A 20,023-nucleotide genomic window follows, 5' to 3' on the forward strand; every position below is an offset into this window, starting at 1 on the left:
GGACACATATGTAGTTTAGGTATCCAATACAGTAATGGCAGATCCAGTTCTTCATCTTTGGTTGAAATTCCAAAGGAACACAGAACAGACCCATGATTATCCAGGATTTCCTCTTTGGTAAGTGTCGTGAGTGTATATGTTGAGTTTCCAAGTGAATTGTCAATACCTAATTCGTTTATCAAGCAGTTAATGTAATGAGTTTTACATACACAAACGATGTTGTTTGGGGCTTTATCTGCGGGGACAACAACATATTTGTCATGAAGGTAGGATAGTTGTTTTGCAATATTTGGGTCTTTAAAGATTGACGTAGCATGGGCATTGATAGACCCATTCAGTTTCTTAATTCTGATTTGTATCAACGACCTCACTGCCTTAATCCATTGAAAGAGTGTCTACGTCTTCCTTCTCGAACTTAGCCCATTGCCTGGCATAATCCTCAACTGAATTCATCAAAATTTTAAAGTTATCAACGAAATCATGATAAGAAATACAATCCCTGAAATACAATATCAACTGAGAGGTATGAAGTCCGTATACAGGCTCTGCTGAAATGTTGCTATATAGAAATCTCATCTCTTTTGAAGTTACGTGTAAAAGGTATTAATGAAATCGTATACATGCATATAAAGAAAATAGCGTATAAGTTAAAAAATAAATAAATAAGAAGACGCAACCCATTTGTTGTTGGTTATTCCTCTCAAACTTTGCCCTTGTATATATGTTGTTAATTCAGGATTAACTAAATAAAAATTAAAGATCAATGAATGACATTCTATTTACATAAACTAATTTACACATTTTGGTCCTGTTGACTTATATGTAGATCTTACTTTGCTGAACATTATTGCTGTTTACAAAATATCTCTATCTATAATAATATTCAAAGTAATAACCAAAAAAAAAACCTAATATTTCATTAAAATTTCTTCTTTAGGGGTAGTGACCTAACAACCGTTAGTCTGATTCGTCTGAAAATTTCAGAACAAATATATCTCAACCTGATGAACACAAACGTGCTCTAAATGCTTTAGTTTCAGAGATATAAGCCAAAAACTCCATTTTACATATGTTCCTTTTTAGCTACATGTATGTCGGCCATGTTGGTTGGAATGTCGCTCACATTTTGAAACTAGATACCCTAATAATGATTGTGACCAAGTTCGGTTAAATTTGTCTCAGTAGTTTCAGAGCAGAAGATTTTTGTAAGATTAAAAATTTTACAAAAACTTGTTAAAAATCTACTACATAGGCCATGTGAACTAAAATGTTGGTGCATTACACATGTTACACGGATAATTGTCAATCACTTGTTTTCCCCATTTTAACTGATAACTTGAAGTTTCAGTAGAATTTGTTTTCAAAATCTGAATGCCTTTAGAAGAACTTTTTTAGTTTTTGTTTGAGTTGTTTGGTTGCTGTGTCGCGCACAAATGAATAATATTGTTTGGTTACTGTGTCGCGGACAAATGAATAATATTGGTGTGTGTTTATACATCATATTAGTGACTATGGTTTTATAAAAAGACAACCGGGTCAAAATTCTTATCTCTTCACTTGTCAATTCGTAACTTGTAGTTGTGTACTTTCATAATTCGTAATGCTTAAATTGTCAGTTTGTAACTTGTATATTTGTAATTTCAAAATTGTTAATTCGTAAGTTGTCAATCTGTCGTCATAATGATCGTTAACATAATACAACGACAACATTTAACACTTTGATATTTCACACATAGACATTTCATGAATCGACAACTTACAAGTTACACACATCAATATGAATATTGACAATTTACCGATAAAGAATTTCGAAATCACACAGTTACAAGCTACAAATTGACAATTTACGAATTAACAATTTTGAAATTACAAATATACAAGTTACAAATGACAATTTACGCATTACGAATTATGAAATTACACAACTACACGTTACAAATTGACAAGTTACGAATTAAGAATTTTGACCCCATTGGCTTTCCATATGGTTTAAGTACTGAATACACTTATGATGAGGTTATTTTTACGTAAGAGACTATAATACTGTTTACTGTTTGGTCTGACATGATCTTGCATTATATTACAGTTATCTTTTTTTTTTATTTTCTATATGTATGTGACAGTTAAGATACAAAAAAAACCCAACATCAGCTACTTCATTATATATGATTTTAAGTTTAAAGCAACTATACGCACAGGATGTTTTTTTTTTGTGTTGATACACAGTTTTGATTTAAAAGAAAAACCGAAATGATTAGAAAAGAAAATAAGTGACACAATTAAAAACTCTCTCCCAATTAAAAATTCGTGTTAAGTGTCCATAAATAAAATAACCGAATTTTTATAATTGTACCTTGTTGTCAATGGTTGTGGCGTTGATAAATTCATGTGACGCGGGGTTTTAATTCGTTTGTGGTGTCCTGCATGGTGTGCTGTCATAAATTCATGGGCAGTGTCCGTTGTTTTTCTGCGGTTTACATGTTATTATGTACTATAACTATATCTTTCATTTATGTATTTCTTCGTGTTGAGTGTTTTAACGTTTGTTTGTACTGTATTGCTGTCACCATGGTCACGAAGTGTTTTCATCTTAGCGCTATTTTGTTTCTACCATTGAAGGTTTGGTTAGCCATAAAACCAGGTTCAACCCGTCATATTTTCTAAAAATGTCCTGTACCAAGACAGGAATATAGCAGTTGTTATCTACAGTCCGTTTCCATGTATGTTGCCCTTTGCTTTTGTTGTAGTTCAGTGTTTCTGTTGTTGCTTTGTTTTCATTTTATAGTTGATATGTTTCCCTCGGTTTCCGTTTGTTACCTGGATTTGTTTTGCTAAATCGAATTATGACTACTGAACAGTGGTGTACCAATGTTTCCTTTATTTAAAAAAAATATATAAAATGTTGTACTTATAATATTAATCATGATAATGTAAATTTGGTTATATTCATAATGTACATTTTTGAAGAATTGACAAAAATGCGAGCGAAATTATGTTAATTATTTCATTAAATGCTGCATACAAAGTGATACCTATTTCTTCGCAATTTTCGCAAGAAGGTAAACATCGCAGAATTTTTAATTTTGCAGTACATAATCAATATATGCAAGTGACTTTATCTACTTATTTGTTTCTTTGAATCGATTAATTTTGACGACTCGCTTTTATATCCACATTTCTATTGAGACAGATTCGAGGAGGCTCTTCGGGAATATAATAGCGGAGTGACTCTTCCATACTGGGATTCAAGACCAGATTATTTGATGGACAACCAAGAGGATTCTATCTTATTTACTGAAATATTTTTGGGGAACCCAAAAGGAGTTGTATATACAGGTCCATTCACATATTGGTCAACTCCAACAAAACCAAATACGTTGTTACGACGTGAACTAGGAATAAAAGGCTCTCTCATTAACCCAGACAGATTGAAAGCAGTGTTTAGAAAAAGATACCACCGGGAAATTCTAAGACCAACAGCTCCAAATAGTGATCATGCCAATCTAGAGTCACACCATGATAGGTGGGTTGGAGGAAATACTGGACATATGGCAGATATAACTTTAAGTCCTATGGACCCAATTTTCTGGCTTCACCACTGCTTCATAGATTACCTATGGGAAAAATTCAGAGAATGCCAAACCAAATTAGGAATTAATTCAGAAACAGACTATCCACCAACTACTATATTAGAGCATATGCCAAATAGACGTATGGATAATTTGAGACCTCAAAAAACAAATATTCAGGGATTTAGTAATTCATTTACAAAACAAATTTATAGATATGCACCTGCCCCGACTTGTCGTAACAACTGCGGAGGAGCATTTAATGGGTTTTTGTTCTGTGATATAAGAAAACAGGCGTGTGTTTCCAGATCTAGGTATGAGTTTATTGGTCTTAGAGGATTTAAAACAGTTCATAATTGGTACCCGTTAAAGGAAAAGGGGAAAAGGGTCACCATTCCAAGATTTTTTATGAATCTTAACCAACTTTTGGACCAGCAAGCAATTTCATCATTGATCAAGATAGGAGGCAGACCAGAGTGGGTATCACAGATAGGAGGCGGACATGGAGATGCAACACAGATAGGAGACGGAATGGGAGCTTTAACACAGAGAGAAGGAGGATATGGAGATGCATCACATATAGGAGACGGAATGGGAGCTTCAACACAGATAGAAGGAGGATATGGAGATGCATTACATATAGGAGACGGAATGGGAGCTTCAACACAGATAGAAGGAGGATATGGAGATGCATCACATATTGGAGACGGAATGGGAGCTTCAGTACAGATAGGAGGAGGACATGGAGATGCATCACATATAGAAGACGGAATGGGAGCTTCAACACAGATAGAAGGAGGATATGGAGATGCATCACATATAGGAGACGGAATAGGAGCTTCAGTACAGATAGGAGGAGGACATGGAGATGCATCACATATAGGAGACGGAATGGGAGCTTCAACACAGATAGAAGGAGGATATGGAGATGCATCACATATAGGAGACGGAATGGGAGCTTCAACACAGATAGAAGGAGGATATGGAGATGCATCACATATAGGAGACGGAATGGGAGCTTCAACACAGATAGAAGGAGGATATGGAGATGCATCACATATAGGAGACGGAATGGGAGATGCAACACAGATAGGAGGAGGACACGGAGATGCATCACATATAGGAGACGGAATGGGAGCTTGAACACAAATAGAAAGAGGATATGAAGATGCATCACATATAGGAGACGGAATGGGAGCTTCAACACAGATAGAAGGAGGACATGAAGATGCATCACATATAGGAGACGGATTGGGAGCTTCAACACAGATAGAAGGAGGATATTGAGATGCATCACATATAGGAGATGGATTGGGAGCTTCAACACAGATAGAAGGAGGATATGGAGATGCATCACATATAGGAGACGGAATAGGAGATGCAACACAGATAGGAGGTGGACATGGAGATGCATCACATATAGGAGACGGAATGGAGCTTCAACACAAATAGAAGGAGGATATAGAGATGCATCACATATAGAAGACGGAATGGGAGCCTCAACACAGATAGAAGGAGGATATGGAGATGCATCACATATAGGAGACGGAATAGGAGATGCAATACAGATAGAAGGAGGACATGGAGATGCATCACATATAGGAGACGGAATAGGAGATGCATCACATATAGGAACCGGAATAGGAGATGCAACACAGATAGGAGGTGGACATGGAGATGCATCACATATAGGAGACGGAATTGTAGCTTCAACACAGATAGAAGGAGGATATGGAGATGCATCACATATAGGAGACGGAATAGGAGATGCAACACAGATGGGACAATATCCCTAATGCGCCTTGAAATGAGGAACTCAAAAGTCACGTGTAAACAAAAAATCTCTGTGTAGTGATATTTGACACATTTCTATGAAAAACAAATGACTGAGCTGAACCATTTGTGTTAATTTAGAAAGTAAGGGAACACAGAATAAATGTGTAAAAACTATGGAGCCATTAAATGTGTTCAAAGTATTAAATTTTTAAAGAACTTATTGTGTCAAAAATGGGATTTTTTACCATGAGGAGCCACATCGCAAAAGGATACTCGGGGTTTGCTAATTTACGGAAAAATGAATCACACTTCGTACCCCGAAAATTTAACCACATGTGTAAAAATGTCTCAGCTTCGAAACAAGCCATCATACATATACAAGTTTATGATATGGGCTGAGCAACAGAAGAAAACGTTACCATTACCGCCTATGGAGAAACAATTGCGCATATTGCCCCAAGATATCTTCTAACAAAAGATCCAGAGATATCTTAAGATGATTTCACCTTGTACACCACAGAAAATTGTGAAAATGATGGTTAGTATTTTTTTATTTATACCTAGTTATCATAAACAGTTTAAGATAAATATTATTGATAAAGATCAGCCAAAAGGCAATGAAATTTTCGCTTTTAAAATGCATTACTGGCACGGGGCTGAACACTTTTTTTAGGCACAATCATAACTTTGTTAACCCCGAGAGATCCGAAAGGAATTGTTTATTTAATTGAAAAAGGCAAGAAATAACTTACATGTAATATTATTAAATTGTAAGTAAACATGACACAATATAGTCTTGGTTATGTAATTATCACTCTGGTCTACAGGAATAACTGACATTCAAGGGAGATAACACACTTCACACGAGTAAAGTGAGATACATCATCACATGTGCTTTTATCCAATGATTTGACCCTGGTCAGTAGATATCATATGCAAATAAACAGAAAACAAACATGTACATGTATTAAGAAAATCATGAATTACTATTTTTAATACACACGAGCAAAACACTAGATATTGACATTTCTCAGTGAAAAGGGGGAGGGTCAAACCTTCTTGAAAACAATATTGCTATTCAACTATTAAGCTAGTTAGCTACTACTCATTGCTTCTAATATAAACGGTTTAAATGAAGGTGGCTAAGCAACAAGGGAGAAGCTTTTTTCTTTCTTTGCGATAAAACTTTCAAAAGTTAGATTTTTCTCTCTCGATAATACTTATGTATTTAAATTAAATGATAACACAACCTGAGTAAATTTTTTGTCTTATTTCAGTTCCAGACATATCATTACTTTTTTACATGAGATGGCAAACTAAAGGTTTTAAAAAGTCCTGAATAACTGGTAAGCATTTTGTTTTATTAGGCAAGCTCTAAATTATTTATTTATGGTATTTGTGCAATTGAAATTACAGTCGGTATGTTAGAAATATGCTAATATGAAAACTGTTGCTATGGTCTTGATATTAAATGAAAAGGCTTGGTTACTGATCTTTTCGACTCGATATTTCGAGTTAAATCTTGCGGCAACTGTTTCCAATGTAACACTGCAAACTATATTTAGCACTATTTTGATCTGTCGTTATTTAATGACGCCATAATACATGTGATGTAACAATGTTTCCTTTAAAACCTCATGTGGATTTCTCCCTGATAAAAGTTTTCACTGAAATACATGTAAAAAGCCTTTTTTTCTCAAATAGAATTATGTGAAAGGACAAGTTTTGAAAATTTGCACTTCATTGCACTCTAATTACATGATAAGAATAAATTTCTCAGTAGTTTCGAGTGGTTTCCACAGTATTAGATACCAGATGTCCACCAGTAAGAATAATTATTTTGGTGGTTTTTTTTTATAAAATCTACATTTTTGCATAATTTCTCTGTCAAAATGCACTTTTAAACACAAGAAAATGTTATGGAATGCTTTAACAGGGTCTGTGTATTGTAATTTAAGGTTATCATCAGAAGTTTTGTCCTTGTTTTGAATAGTGAAGGTATACTGGAAGAAATTAATTATACATACACATTGTATTAAAAATAAATGAATATAGCGATAAAAGTGTCATTGCCATATAGTGCTGAAACGACTTTATTTTTTTTCAGAAATGGACAAAAGTACACAGATTTATTCAGAATGTCATACCGATGAAGATCACCTAAAAATATTTGGAAAAATCAGAACTATGGATTTCAATATGGGACAATATCCCTAATGCGCCTTGAAATGAGGAACTCAAAAGTCACGTGTAAATAAAAAATCTCTGTGTAGTGATATTTGACACATTTCTATGAAAAATAAATGACTGAGCTGAACCATTTGTGTTAATTTAGAAAGTAAAGGAACACAGAATAAATGTGTAAAAACTATGGAGCCATTAAATGTGTTCAAAGTATTAAATTTTTAAAGAACTTATTGTGTCAAAAATAGGATTTTTACCATGAGGAGCCACATCGCAAAAGGATACTCGGGGTTTGCTAATTTACGGAAAAATGAATCACACTTCGTACCCCGAAAATTTAACTAATGTGTAAAAATGTCTCAGCTTCGAAACAAGCCATCATACATATACAAGTTTATGATATGGGCTGAGCAACAGAAGAAAACGTTACCATTACCGCCTATGGAGAAACAATTGCGCATATTGCCCCAGATAGGAGGTGGACATGGAGATGCATCACATATAGGAGACGGAATTGTAGCTTCAACACAGATAGAAGGAGGATATGGAGATGCATCACATATAGGAGACGGAATAGGAGATGCAACACAGATAGGAGGTGGACATGGAGATGCATCACATATAGGAGACGGAATGGGAGCTTCAACACAGATAGAAGGAGGATATGGAGATGCATCACATATAGGAGATGGATTGGGAGCTTCAACACAGATAGAAGGAGGATATGGAGATGCATTACATATAGGAGACGGAATGGAGCTTCAACACAAATAGAAGGAGGATATGGAGATGCATCACATATAGAAGACGGAATGGGAGCCTCAACACAGATAGAAGGAGGATATGGAGATGCATCACATATAGGAGACGGAATAGGAGATGCAATACAGATAGGAGGAGGACATGGAGATGCATCACATATAGGAGACGGAATAAGAGATGCATCACATATAGGAACCGGAATAGGAGATGCAACACAGATAGGAAGTAGACATGGAGATGCAACACAGATAGGAGGTGGACATGGAGATGCATCACACATAGGAGACGGAATGGAGCTTCAACACAAATAGAAGGAAGATATGGAGATGCATCACATATAGAAGACGGAATGGGAGCCTCAACACAGATAGAAGGAGGATATGGAGATGCATCACATATAGGAGACGGAATAGGAGATGCAATACAGATAGGAGGAGGACATGGAGATGCATCACATATAGGAGACGGAATAAGAGATGCATCACATATAGGAACCGGAATAGGAGATGCAACACAGATAGGAAGTAGACATGGAGATGCAACACAGATAGGAGGTGGACATGGAGATGCATCACACATAGGAGACGGAATGGAGCTTCAACACAAATAGAAGGAGGATATGGAGATGCATCACACATAGGAGACGGAATGGAGCTTCAACACAAATAGAAGGAGGATATGGAGATGCATCACATATAGAAGACGGAATGGGAGCCTCAACACAGATAGAAGGAGGATATGGAGATGCATCACATATAGGAGACGGAATAGGAGATGCAATACAGATAGGAGGAGGACATGGAGATGCATCACATATAGGAGACGGAATAAGAGATGCATCACATATAGGAACCGGAATAGGAGATGCAACACAGATAGGAAGTAGACATGGAGATGCAACACAGATAGGAGGTGGACATGGAGATGCATCACACATAGGAGACGGAATGGAGCTTCAACACAAATAGAAGGAGGATATGGAGATGCATCACATATAGAAGACGGAATGGGAGCCTCAACACAGATAGAAGGAGGATATGGAGATGCATCACATATAGGAGACGGAATAGGAGATGCAATACAGATAGGAGGAGGACATGGAGATGCATCACATATAGGAGACGGAATAAGAGATGCATCACATATAGGAACCGGAATAGGAGATGCAACACAGATAGGAAGTAGACATGGAGATGCATCACATATAGGAAACGGAATTGTAGCTTCAACACAGATAGAAGGAGGATATGGAGATGCATCACATATAGGAGACGGAATAGGAGATGCAAGACAGAAAGAAGGAGGATATGGAGATGCAACACAGATAGGAGGACATGGAGATGCATCACATATAGGAGATGGAATGGGAGCTTCAACACAAATAGAAGGAGGATATGGAGATGCATCACATATAGGAGACGGAATGGGAGCCTCAACACAGATAGAAGGAAAATATGGAGATGCATCACATATAGGAGACGGAATAGGAGATGCAACATAGATAGAAGGAGGATATGGAGATGCAACACAGATAGGAGGACATGGAGATGCATCACATATAGGAGATGGAATGGGAGCTTCAACACAAATAGAAGGAGGATATGGAGATGCATCACATATAGGAGACGAAATGGGAGCTTCAACACAAATAGGAGGTGGACATGGAGATGCATCACATATAGGAGACGGAATTGTAGCTTCAACACAGATAGAAGGAGGATATGGAGATGCATCCCATCACCTATAGGAGACGGAATAGGAGATGCAACACAGATAGGAGGTGGACATGGAGATGCATCACATATAGGAGACGGAATGGGAGCTTCAACACAGATAGAAGGAGGATATGGAGATGCATCACATATAGATGGATTGGGAGCTTCAACACAGATAGAAGGAGGATATGGAGATGCATCACATATGGGAGACGGAATGGGAGCCTCAACACAGATAGAAGGAGGATATGGAGATGCATCACATATAGGAGACGAAATAGGAGATGCAATACAGATAGAAGGAGGACATGGAGATGCATCACATATAGGAGACGGAATAGGAGATGCAACACAGATAGAAGGAGGATATTGAAATGCATCACATATAGGAGACGGAATAGGAGCTTCAACACAGATAGAAGGAGGATATGGAAATGCATCACATATAGGAGACGGAATAGGAGATGCATCACATATAGGAGGTGGACATGGAGATGCATCACATATAGGAGACGGAATGGGAGCTTCAACACAGATAGAAGGAGGATATGGAGATGCATCACATATAGGAGATGAATTGGGAGCTTCAACACAGATAGAAGGAGGATATGGAGATGCATCACATATAGGAGACGGAATAGGAGATGCAACACAGATAGGAGGTGGACATGGAGATGCATCACACATAGGAGACGGAATGGAGCTTCAACACAAATAGAAGGAGGATATGGAGATGCATCACATATAGAAGACGGAATGGGAGCCTCAACACAGATAGAAGGAGGATATGGAGATGCATCACATATAGGAGACGGAATAGGAGATGCAATACAGATAGGAGGAGGACATGGAGATGCATCACATATAGGAGACGGAATAAGAGATGCATCACATATAGGAACCGGAATAGGAGATGCAACACAGATAGGAAGTGGACATGGAGATGCATCACATATAGGAGACGGAATTGTAGCTTCAACACAGATAGAAGGAGGATATGGAGATGCATCACATATAGGAGACGGAATAGGAGATGCAATACAGATAGGAGGAGGACATGGAGATGCATCACATATAGGAGACGGAATAAGAGATGCATCACATATAGGAACCGGAATAGGAGATGCAACACAGATAGGAAGTAGACATGGAGATGCATCACATATAGGAAACGGAATTGTAGCTTCAACACAGATAGAAGGAGGATATGGAGATGCATCACATATAGGAGACGGAATAGGAGATGCAAGACAGAAAGAAAGAGGATATGGAGATGCAACACAGATAGGAGGACATGGAGATGCATCACATATAGGAGATGGAATGGGAGCTTCAACACAAATAGAAGGAGGATATGGAGATGCATCACATATAGGAGACGGAATGGGAGCCTCAACACAGATAGAAGGAAAATATGGAGATGCATCACATATAGGAGACGGAATAGGAGATGCAACATAGATAGAAGGAGGATATGGAGATGCAACACAGATAGGAGGACATGGAGATGCATCACATATAGGAGATGGAATGGGAGCTTCAACACAAATAGAAGGAGGATATGGAGATGCATCACATATAGGAGACGGAATGGGAGCTTCAACACAAATAGGAGGTGGACATGGAGATGCATCACATATAGGAGACGGAATTGTAGCTTCAACACAGATAGAAGGAGGATATGGAGATGCATCCCATCACATATAGGAGACGGAATAGGAGATGCAACACAGATAGGAGGTGGACATGGAGATGCATCACATATAGGAGACGGAATGGGAGCTTCAACACAGATAGAAGGAGGATATGGAGATGCATCACATATAGATGGATTGGGAGCTTCAACACAGATAGAAGGAGGATATGGAGATGCATCACATATGGGAGACGGAATGGGAGCCTCAACACAGATAGAAGGAGGATATGGAGATGCATCACATATAGGAGACGAAATAGGAGATGCAATACAGATAGAAGGAGGACATGGAGATGCATCACATATAGGAGACGGAATAGGAGATGCAACACAGATAGAAGGAGGATATGGAAATGCATCACATATAGGAGACGGAATAGGAGCTTCAACACAGATAGAAGGAGGATATGGAAATGCATCACATATAGGAGACGGAATAGGAGATGCATCACATATAGGAGGTGGACATGGAGATGCATCACATATAGGAGACGGAATGGGAGCTTCAACACAGATAGAAGGAGGATATGGAGATGCATCACATATAGGAGATGAATTGGGAGCTTCAACACAGATAGAAGGAGGATATGGAGATGCATCACATATAGGAGACGGAATAGGAGATGCAACACAGATAGGAGGTGGACATGGAGATGCATCACACATAGGAGACGGAATGGAGCTTCAACACAAATAGAAGGAGGATATGGAGATGCATCACATATAGAAGACGGAATGGGAGCCTCAACACAGATAGAAGGAGGATATGGAGATGCATCACATATAGGAGACGGAATAGGAGATGCAATACAGATAGGAGGAGATGGAGATGCATCACATATAGGAGACGGAATAAGAGATGCATCACATATAGGAACCGGAATAGGAGATGCAACACAGATAGGAAGTGGACATGGAGATGCATCACATATAGGAGACGGAATTGTAGCTTCAACACAGATAGAAGGAGGATATGGAGATGCATCACATATAGGAGACGGAATAGGAGATGCAACACAGATAGAAGGAGGATATGGAGATGCAACACAGATAGGAGGACATGGAGATGCATGACATATGGGAGATGGAATGGGAGCTTCAACACAAATAGAAGGAGGATATGGAGATGCATCACATATAGGAGACGGAATGGGAGCCTCAACACAGATAGAAGGAGGATATGGAGATGCATCACATATAGGAGACGAAATAGGAGATGCAATACAGATAGAAGGAGGACATGGAGATGCATCACATATAGGAGACGGAATAGGAGATGCAACACAGATAGAAGGAGGATATGGAAATGCATCACATATAGGAGACGGAATAGGAGCTTCAACACAGATAGAAGGAGGATATGGAAATGCATCACATATAGGAGACGGAATAGGAGATGCATCACATATAGGAGGTGGACATGGAGATGCATCACATATAGGAGACGGAATGGGAGCTTCAACACAGATAGAAGGAGGATATGGAGATGCATCACATATAGGAGATGAATTGGGAGCTTCAACACAGATAGAAGGAGGATATGGAGATGCATCACATATAGGAGACGGAATAGGAGATGCAACACAGATAGGAGGTGGACATGGAGATGCATCACACATAGGAGACGGAATGGAGCTTCAACACAAATAGAAGGAGGATATGGAGATGCATCACATATAGAAGACGGAATGGGAGCCTCAACACAGATAGAAGGAGGATATGGAGATGCATCACATATAGGAGACGGAATAGGAGATGCAATACAGATAGGAGGAGATGGAGATGCATCACATATAGGAGACGGAATAAGAGATGCATCACATATAGGAACCGGAATAGGAGATGCAACACAGATAGGAAGTGGACATGGAGATGCATCACATATAGGAGACGGAATTGTAGCTTCAACACAGATAGAAGGAGGATATGGAGATGCATCACATATAGGAGACGGAATAGGAGATGCAACACAGATAGAAGGAGGATATGGAGATGCAACACAGATAGGAGGACATGGAGATGCATCACATATGGGAGATGGAATGGGAGCTTCAACACAAATAGAAGGAGGATATGGAGATGCATCACATATAGGAGACGGAATGGGAGCTTCAACACAGATAGAAGGAGGATATGGAGATGCATCACATATAGATGGATTGGGAGCTTTAACACAGATAGAAGGAGGATATGGAGATGCATCACATATGGGAGACGGAATGGGAGCCTCAACACAGATAGAAGGAGGATATGGAGATGCATCACATATAGGAGACGAAATAGGAGATGCAATACAGATAGAAGGAGGACATGGAGATGCATCACATATAGGAGACGAAATAGGAGATGCAACACAGATAGAAGGAGGATATGGAAATGCATCACATATAGGAGACGGAATAGGAGCTTCAACACAGATAGAAGGAGGATATGGAAATGCATCACATATAGGAGACGGAATAGGAGATGCATCACATATAGGAGGTGGACATGGAGATGCATCACATATAGGAGACGGAATGGGAGCTTCAACACAGATAGAAGGAGGATATGGAGATGCATCACATATAGGAGATGGATTGGGAGCTTCAACACAGATAGAAGGAGGATATGGAGATGCATCACATATAGGAGACGGAATAGGAGATGCAACACAGATAGGAGGTGGACATGGAGATGCATCACACATAGGAGACGGAATGGAGCTTCAACACAAATAGAAGGAGGATATGGAGATGCATCACATATAGAAGACGGAATGGGAGCCTCAACACAGATAGAAGGAGGATATGGAGATGCATCACATATAGGAGACGGAATAGGAGATGCAATACAGATAGGAGGAGGACATGGAGATGCATCACATATAGGAGACGGAATAAGAGATGCATCACATATAGGAACCGGAATAGGAGATGCAACACAGATAGGAAGTGGACATGGAGATGCATCACATATAGGAGACGGAATTGTAGCTTCAACACAGATAGAAGGAGGATATGGAGATGCATCACATATAGGAGACGGAATAGGAGATGCAACACAGATAGAAGGAGGATATGGAGATGCAACACAGATAGGAGGACATGGAGATGCATCACATATAGGAGATTGAATGGGAGCTTCAACACAAATAGAAGGAGGATATGGAGATGCATCACATATAGGAGACGGAATGGGAGCCTCAACACAAATAGAAGGAGAATATGGAGATGCATCACATATAGGAGACGGAATAGGAGATGCAACATAGATAGAAGGAGGATATGGAGATGCAACACAGATAGGAGGACATGGAGATGCATCACATATAGGAGATGGAATGGGAGCTTCAACACAAATAGAAGGAGGATATGGAGATGCATCACATATAGGAGACGGAATGGGAGCTTCAACACAAATAGGAGGTGGACATGGAGATGCATCACATATAGGAGACGGAATTGTAGCTTCAACACAGATAGAAGGAGGATATGGAGATGCATCCCATCACATATAGGAGACGGAATAGGAGATGCAACACAGATAGGAGGTGGACATGGAGATGCATCACATATAGGAGACGGAATGGGAGCTTCAACACAGATAGAAGGAGGATATGGAGATGCATCACATATAGATGGATTGGGAGCTTCAACACAGATAGAAGGAGGATATGGAGATGTATCACATATGGGAGACGGAATGGGAGCCTCAACACAGATAGAAGGAGGATATGGAGATGCATCACATATAGGAGACGACATAGGAGATGCAATACAGATAGAAGGAGGACATGGAGATGCATCACATATAGGAGACGGAATAGGAGATGCAACACAGATAGAAGGAGGATATGGAAATGCATCACATATAGGAGACGGAATAGGAGCTTCAACACAGATAGAAGGAGGATATGGAAATGCATCACATATAGGAGACGGAATAGGAGATGCATCACATATAGGAACCGGAATAGGAGATGCAACACAGATAGGAGGTGGACATGGAGATGCATCACATATAGGAGACGGAATGGGAGCCTCAACACAGATAGAAGGAGGATATGGAGATGCATCACATATAGGAGACGGAATAGGAGATGCAACACAGATAGGAGGTGGACATGGAGATGCATCACATATACTAGACGGAATAGGAGCTTCAAGACAGATAGAAGGAGGATATGGAGATGCATCACATATAGGAGACGGAATGGGAGCCTCAACACAGATAGAAGGAGGATATGGAGATGCATCACATATAGGAGACGGAATAGGAGATGCAACACAGATAGAAAGAGGATATGGAGATGCAACCCAGATAGGAGGACATGGAGATGCATCACATATAGGAGATGGAATGGGAGCTTCAACACAAATAGAAGGAGGATATGGAGATGCATCACATATAGGAGACGGAATGGGAGCCTCAACACAGATAGAAGGAGGATATGGAGATGCATCACATATAGGAGACGGAATAGGTGATGCAATACAGATAGGAGGGTGACATGGAGATGCAACACAGATAGGAGGACATGGAGATGCATCACATATAGGAGACGGAATTGGAGATGCAACGCAGATAGGAGGTGGACATGGAGATGCAACACAGATAGGAGGACATGGAGATGCATCACATATAGGAGACGGAATTGGAGCTTCAACACAGATAGAAGGAGGACATGGAGATGCATCACTTATAGGAGACGGAATTGGAGCTTCAACACAGATAGAAGGAGGACATGGAGATGCATCACATATAGGAGACGGAATTGGAGATGCATCACATATAGGAGACCGAATTGGAGCTTCAACACAGATAGGAGGTGGACATGGAAATGCATCACATATAGGAGACGGAATGGGAGCTTCAACACATATAGAAGGAGGATATGGAGATGCATCACATATAGGAGACGGAATGGGAGCTTCAACACAGATAGAAGGAGGATATGGAGATGCATCACATATAGGAGACGGAATGGGAGCTTCAACACAGATAGGAGGAGGACATGGAGATGCATCACATATAGGAGACGGAATGGGAGCTTCAACACAGATAGAAGGAGGATATGGAGATGCATCACATATAGGAGACGGAATTGGAGCTTCAACACAGATAGAAGGAAGACATGGAGATGCATCACATATAGGAGACGGAATTGGAGATGCATCACATAAAGGAGACGGAATTGGAGCTTCAACACAGATAGAAGGAGGATATGGAGATGCATCACATATAGGAGACGGAATGGGAGATGCAACACAGATAGGAGGAGGACATAAAGATGCAACACAGATAGGAGGAGGACAAAGAGATGCAACACAGATAGGAGATAGACATAGAGGTGCCTCATGGATAGGAGGAAGACATGGAGATGTTACACAGATAGGAGACGGAATGGGAGCTTCAACACAGATAGGAGGCGGACAAGAGTGGATATCACAGATAGGAGGCGGACATGGAGATACATCACAGATAGGAGGGAGGTATAGTAGTGCCTCATGGATAGGAGGCAGATTGGGAGCTTCAACACAGATAGGAGGCGGATATGCAGATGCATCGCAGATAGATGGAAGCCATAGACGTGCCTCACAGATAGGAGGCGGATTTGGAGCTGCATCACATATAGAACAGGCACTGGGATCTTTACCAGACATATCAGCATTTGGAGCTAAAGAGAACAGTCAACTAACTCGAACTTCAATAGCGCCAACAATTACGAGAAGATTTAGTTCGCGCTTCGATAATCCTGGAACAAGGGGTCGCAGATCTGTTGATTTCAGTTTAACAGACAATAATGTCAAAATTGGATTTGATATAAATCTGCGCCTGAGACAAGAGATGAGAAAATTTAGTTCTTTGAGTAGTACTAAATATAAATTCGACAATTTTGCAATCACCCCAATACTAATCACAAACAAATACAAGAGGAATCGAAACTCAGGACAGGATGAAATTAAAAACAAAAGAACTTTCAACATTACATTTCAAACTGATGGATTTTCCTATAGTGGTAGACATTTGGACTACATTTCTATAGATGAGCGCACTCGTTCCTCTGAATCTATTGCTCTTATTGCCTTTCGAGAAGTCAATATCTGGTGAACCAAAAGCATACGTTAGAGTGTACGACTCAAACGGTGTAATGTGTCAATCGAGTTGTCTGGTATCGCAATCAGCGTATAAGGAATGTTCGGGCTGATAAAGATCACGGCCGATAATCCTCGTATGTACGTTGATTCATATAATGATGCTTTTGATTCCGAAATAACGCCGTTCCTCAGATTCGTTTGTGTTGATTAACATAAAAAATGTCCTTCACAGTATATTTTGTGTAAGCGTTTTTTTCCAGAAATGGTGTGAAGAAAATGTTTAATTTGTAAAATTCGAACCTATTGTTATTGAAAGAAATAAAAATTATCAGAAAAATCGGAATTTTGAAAATTGTTTTCCGTAGTTTTCAGTCATACATTATAGTCGCCGTCAGCTGAAATTCGTAGCGGTTATCGGTAAAAATAATCTTAACTATCAATCGCGTTCACTCGAGATATAATTTTTCACATTCCATTCATAAATCGTCAAAAGAAAAACCACTACTGACCTTCCTTTTAAGTGATCGCACTGTAATAATCCTGACCTTCATATTTTCCAGAAGGTTTTCCATTGTAATTCCGCCATCTTCGTTTCTATGAGGATTATTTGTTTACATATGACACACGTCACTTTTGGAGTTTCCTGTAATGTTATTCCACCATTCAAAATCGTCTTGGAAAATGTGAAGGTCAGGATTATCACAGTGCAATCACTTAAAAGGTAGGTCAGTAGTTGTTTTTCTATTTGCGATTTATGAATGGATAGTGAAAAACTTTATCACGAGTGAACGTGGTTGATAGTTTAAATTATTTTTACCGATAACCGCTACGAATTTCAGCTGACGGCGACTATAGAAAAAGTTCGATATGTAGTTTTTATTAATGAGTCAGTCACTCATCAACAAAATAAATTTAGACGGCAGTATACAATCTTTAACAATATATAGAAATTGAAATAAAAAAACGCTTTAAAAATCACATGCGTCCTTAGTGCTTTTCTTAATTTAACTTCATCGTGTTCATCAGAAAAACCAACAGACGAATATTTAAAAGCAAAGGATGTTTAAGAACTGAAACAGTAAGACCAAAACTAACCTTGAAAATAACTGCCTTATCTTTTTAAGATCTACTTTGTATGAGGAAGTAAAAACCGTTTCGAGTTTGTAAGAAATTTGGATAATTATAAAAGAAAAAATCTTAGTTTTGACAGTAAGGCAAATTCCCCGGCAGTTCCAGCTCCGATCCGCTTATACTCTACACTAATTGATGGAGTAAAGAAAAATAGTTCAACTTCATCAAAAACTACCTCGACCAAAAACTTTAACCTGCAGCGGGACAGACGGACGGACGAACGAACGGACGCACAAACCAGAAAACATAATGCCCATAAATGTAGCATAAAAACTAATGACAAGGATCATAAATTGGAAGAGAGAAACACTACCTTTTTAGAACTGAACAATCTTGGTCATTAAATTAACAACGAGTACACTAAAGAACACACTGTTCGTATTGTAAAAAACAAGAACAGACAAACAACATACATATAAGGGCAAATGATACACTTTTGATTAAATTATAATCATGATACCTTTGATAACTATTGATCAAACTAACAATTTGCATGCCAAAAAAAAAAAAAAAAAAACGAGCTCGAAGGAAAATTCAAAACGGTGAGACCCTTATCAAATTTATATTAATCGAAAGCTCAAACACGTCAAACAAATGTGAAAACAACTGATATATTTCTAACTTGGTACACACATTTCCTGTTGAAGAAGGTGATGGATAAAACGTGGTTGTATACCAATCGAAACCTCTCACATGTATAACAATTGCATGGGATTCTACTATCATTAACAAAAATGTGTGAACAAACCAAACAGACGTAACAGGCAAACATGTCAAAAATAGGGGTACAGCAGTCGAAATTGTGTTATAATCTTTATCTCTTTAACAATAAACAAATATGTCAACAACATAAAAGGAGACAGATTTGTAAATGCAAATTGCTTGTTTCTAAATCCTAAATATTTATTTCATTGTATAAAATTGTTTGTATAAACATTGAACGGCAAATATATGTGACGTATAACATTTTCTGACGTCAGACACTTTTTGTAGATACTAATGGATGTTTTTGTGTTCTGTTAAATTGTTCCTTTTAACTTGTTACACGATGATGACTGTTGTACCCATATTTTGACTATTTTATTTACTATGTCTGTTTAGTTCACGCAT

The 20,023-nt window shown here is 38.9% G+C and overlaps 2 protein-coding genes and 1 long non-coding RNA gene across 3 annotated transcripts; all 3 read left to right on the forward strand.

The window, feature by feature from the left end:
- Nucleotides 1-2,922: 2,922 nt before the first annotated feature.
- On the forward strand, nt 2,923-4,712 carry LOC143074203 (uncharacterized). Its single transcript, XM_076249753.1, has 2 exons — nt 2,923-2,930; nt 3,191-4,712. The coding sequence occupies exons 1-2, from the start codon at nt 2,923-2,925 to the stop codon at nt 4,710-4,712; spliced, it is 1,530 nt and encodes a 509-aa protein (XP_076105868.1).
- Nucleotides 4,713-5,343: 631 nt separating this feature from the next.
- LOC143076734 (uncharacterized) lies at nt 5,344-7,590 on the forward strand. The gene is made up of 3 exons (XR_012978774.1): nt 5,344-5,883; nt 6,623-6,691; nt 7,453-7,590. It is a non-coding gene; the product is annotated as an uncharacterized LOC143076734 (long non-coding RNA).
- An 8,957-nt stretch (nt 7,591-16,547) lies between these two features.
- Nucleotides 16,548-18,005, forward strand: LOC143074204 (uncharacterized). The gene has a single exon (XM_076249754.1). It carries the CDS (start codon nt 16,548-16,550, stop codon nt 17,793-17,795), a length of 1,248 nt encoding a protein of 415 aa, XP_076105869.1. The 3' UTR covers nt 17,796-18,005.
- Nucleotides 18,006-20,023: the final 2,018 nt, after the last annotated feature.

This window comes from Mytilus galloprovincialis, chromosome 5 (assembly GCF_965363235.1).
Source record: "Mytilus galloprovincialis chromosome 5, xbMytGall1.hap1.1, whole genome shotgun sequence".
Lineage (NCBI taxonomy): Eukaryota > Metazoa > Mollusca > Bivalvia > Mytilida > Mytilidae > Mytilus > Mytilus galloprovincialis.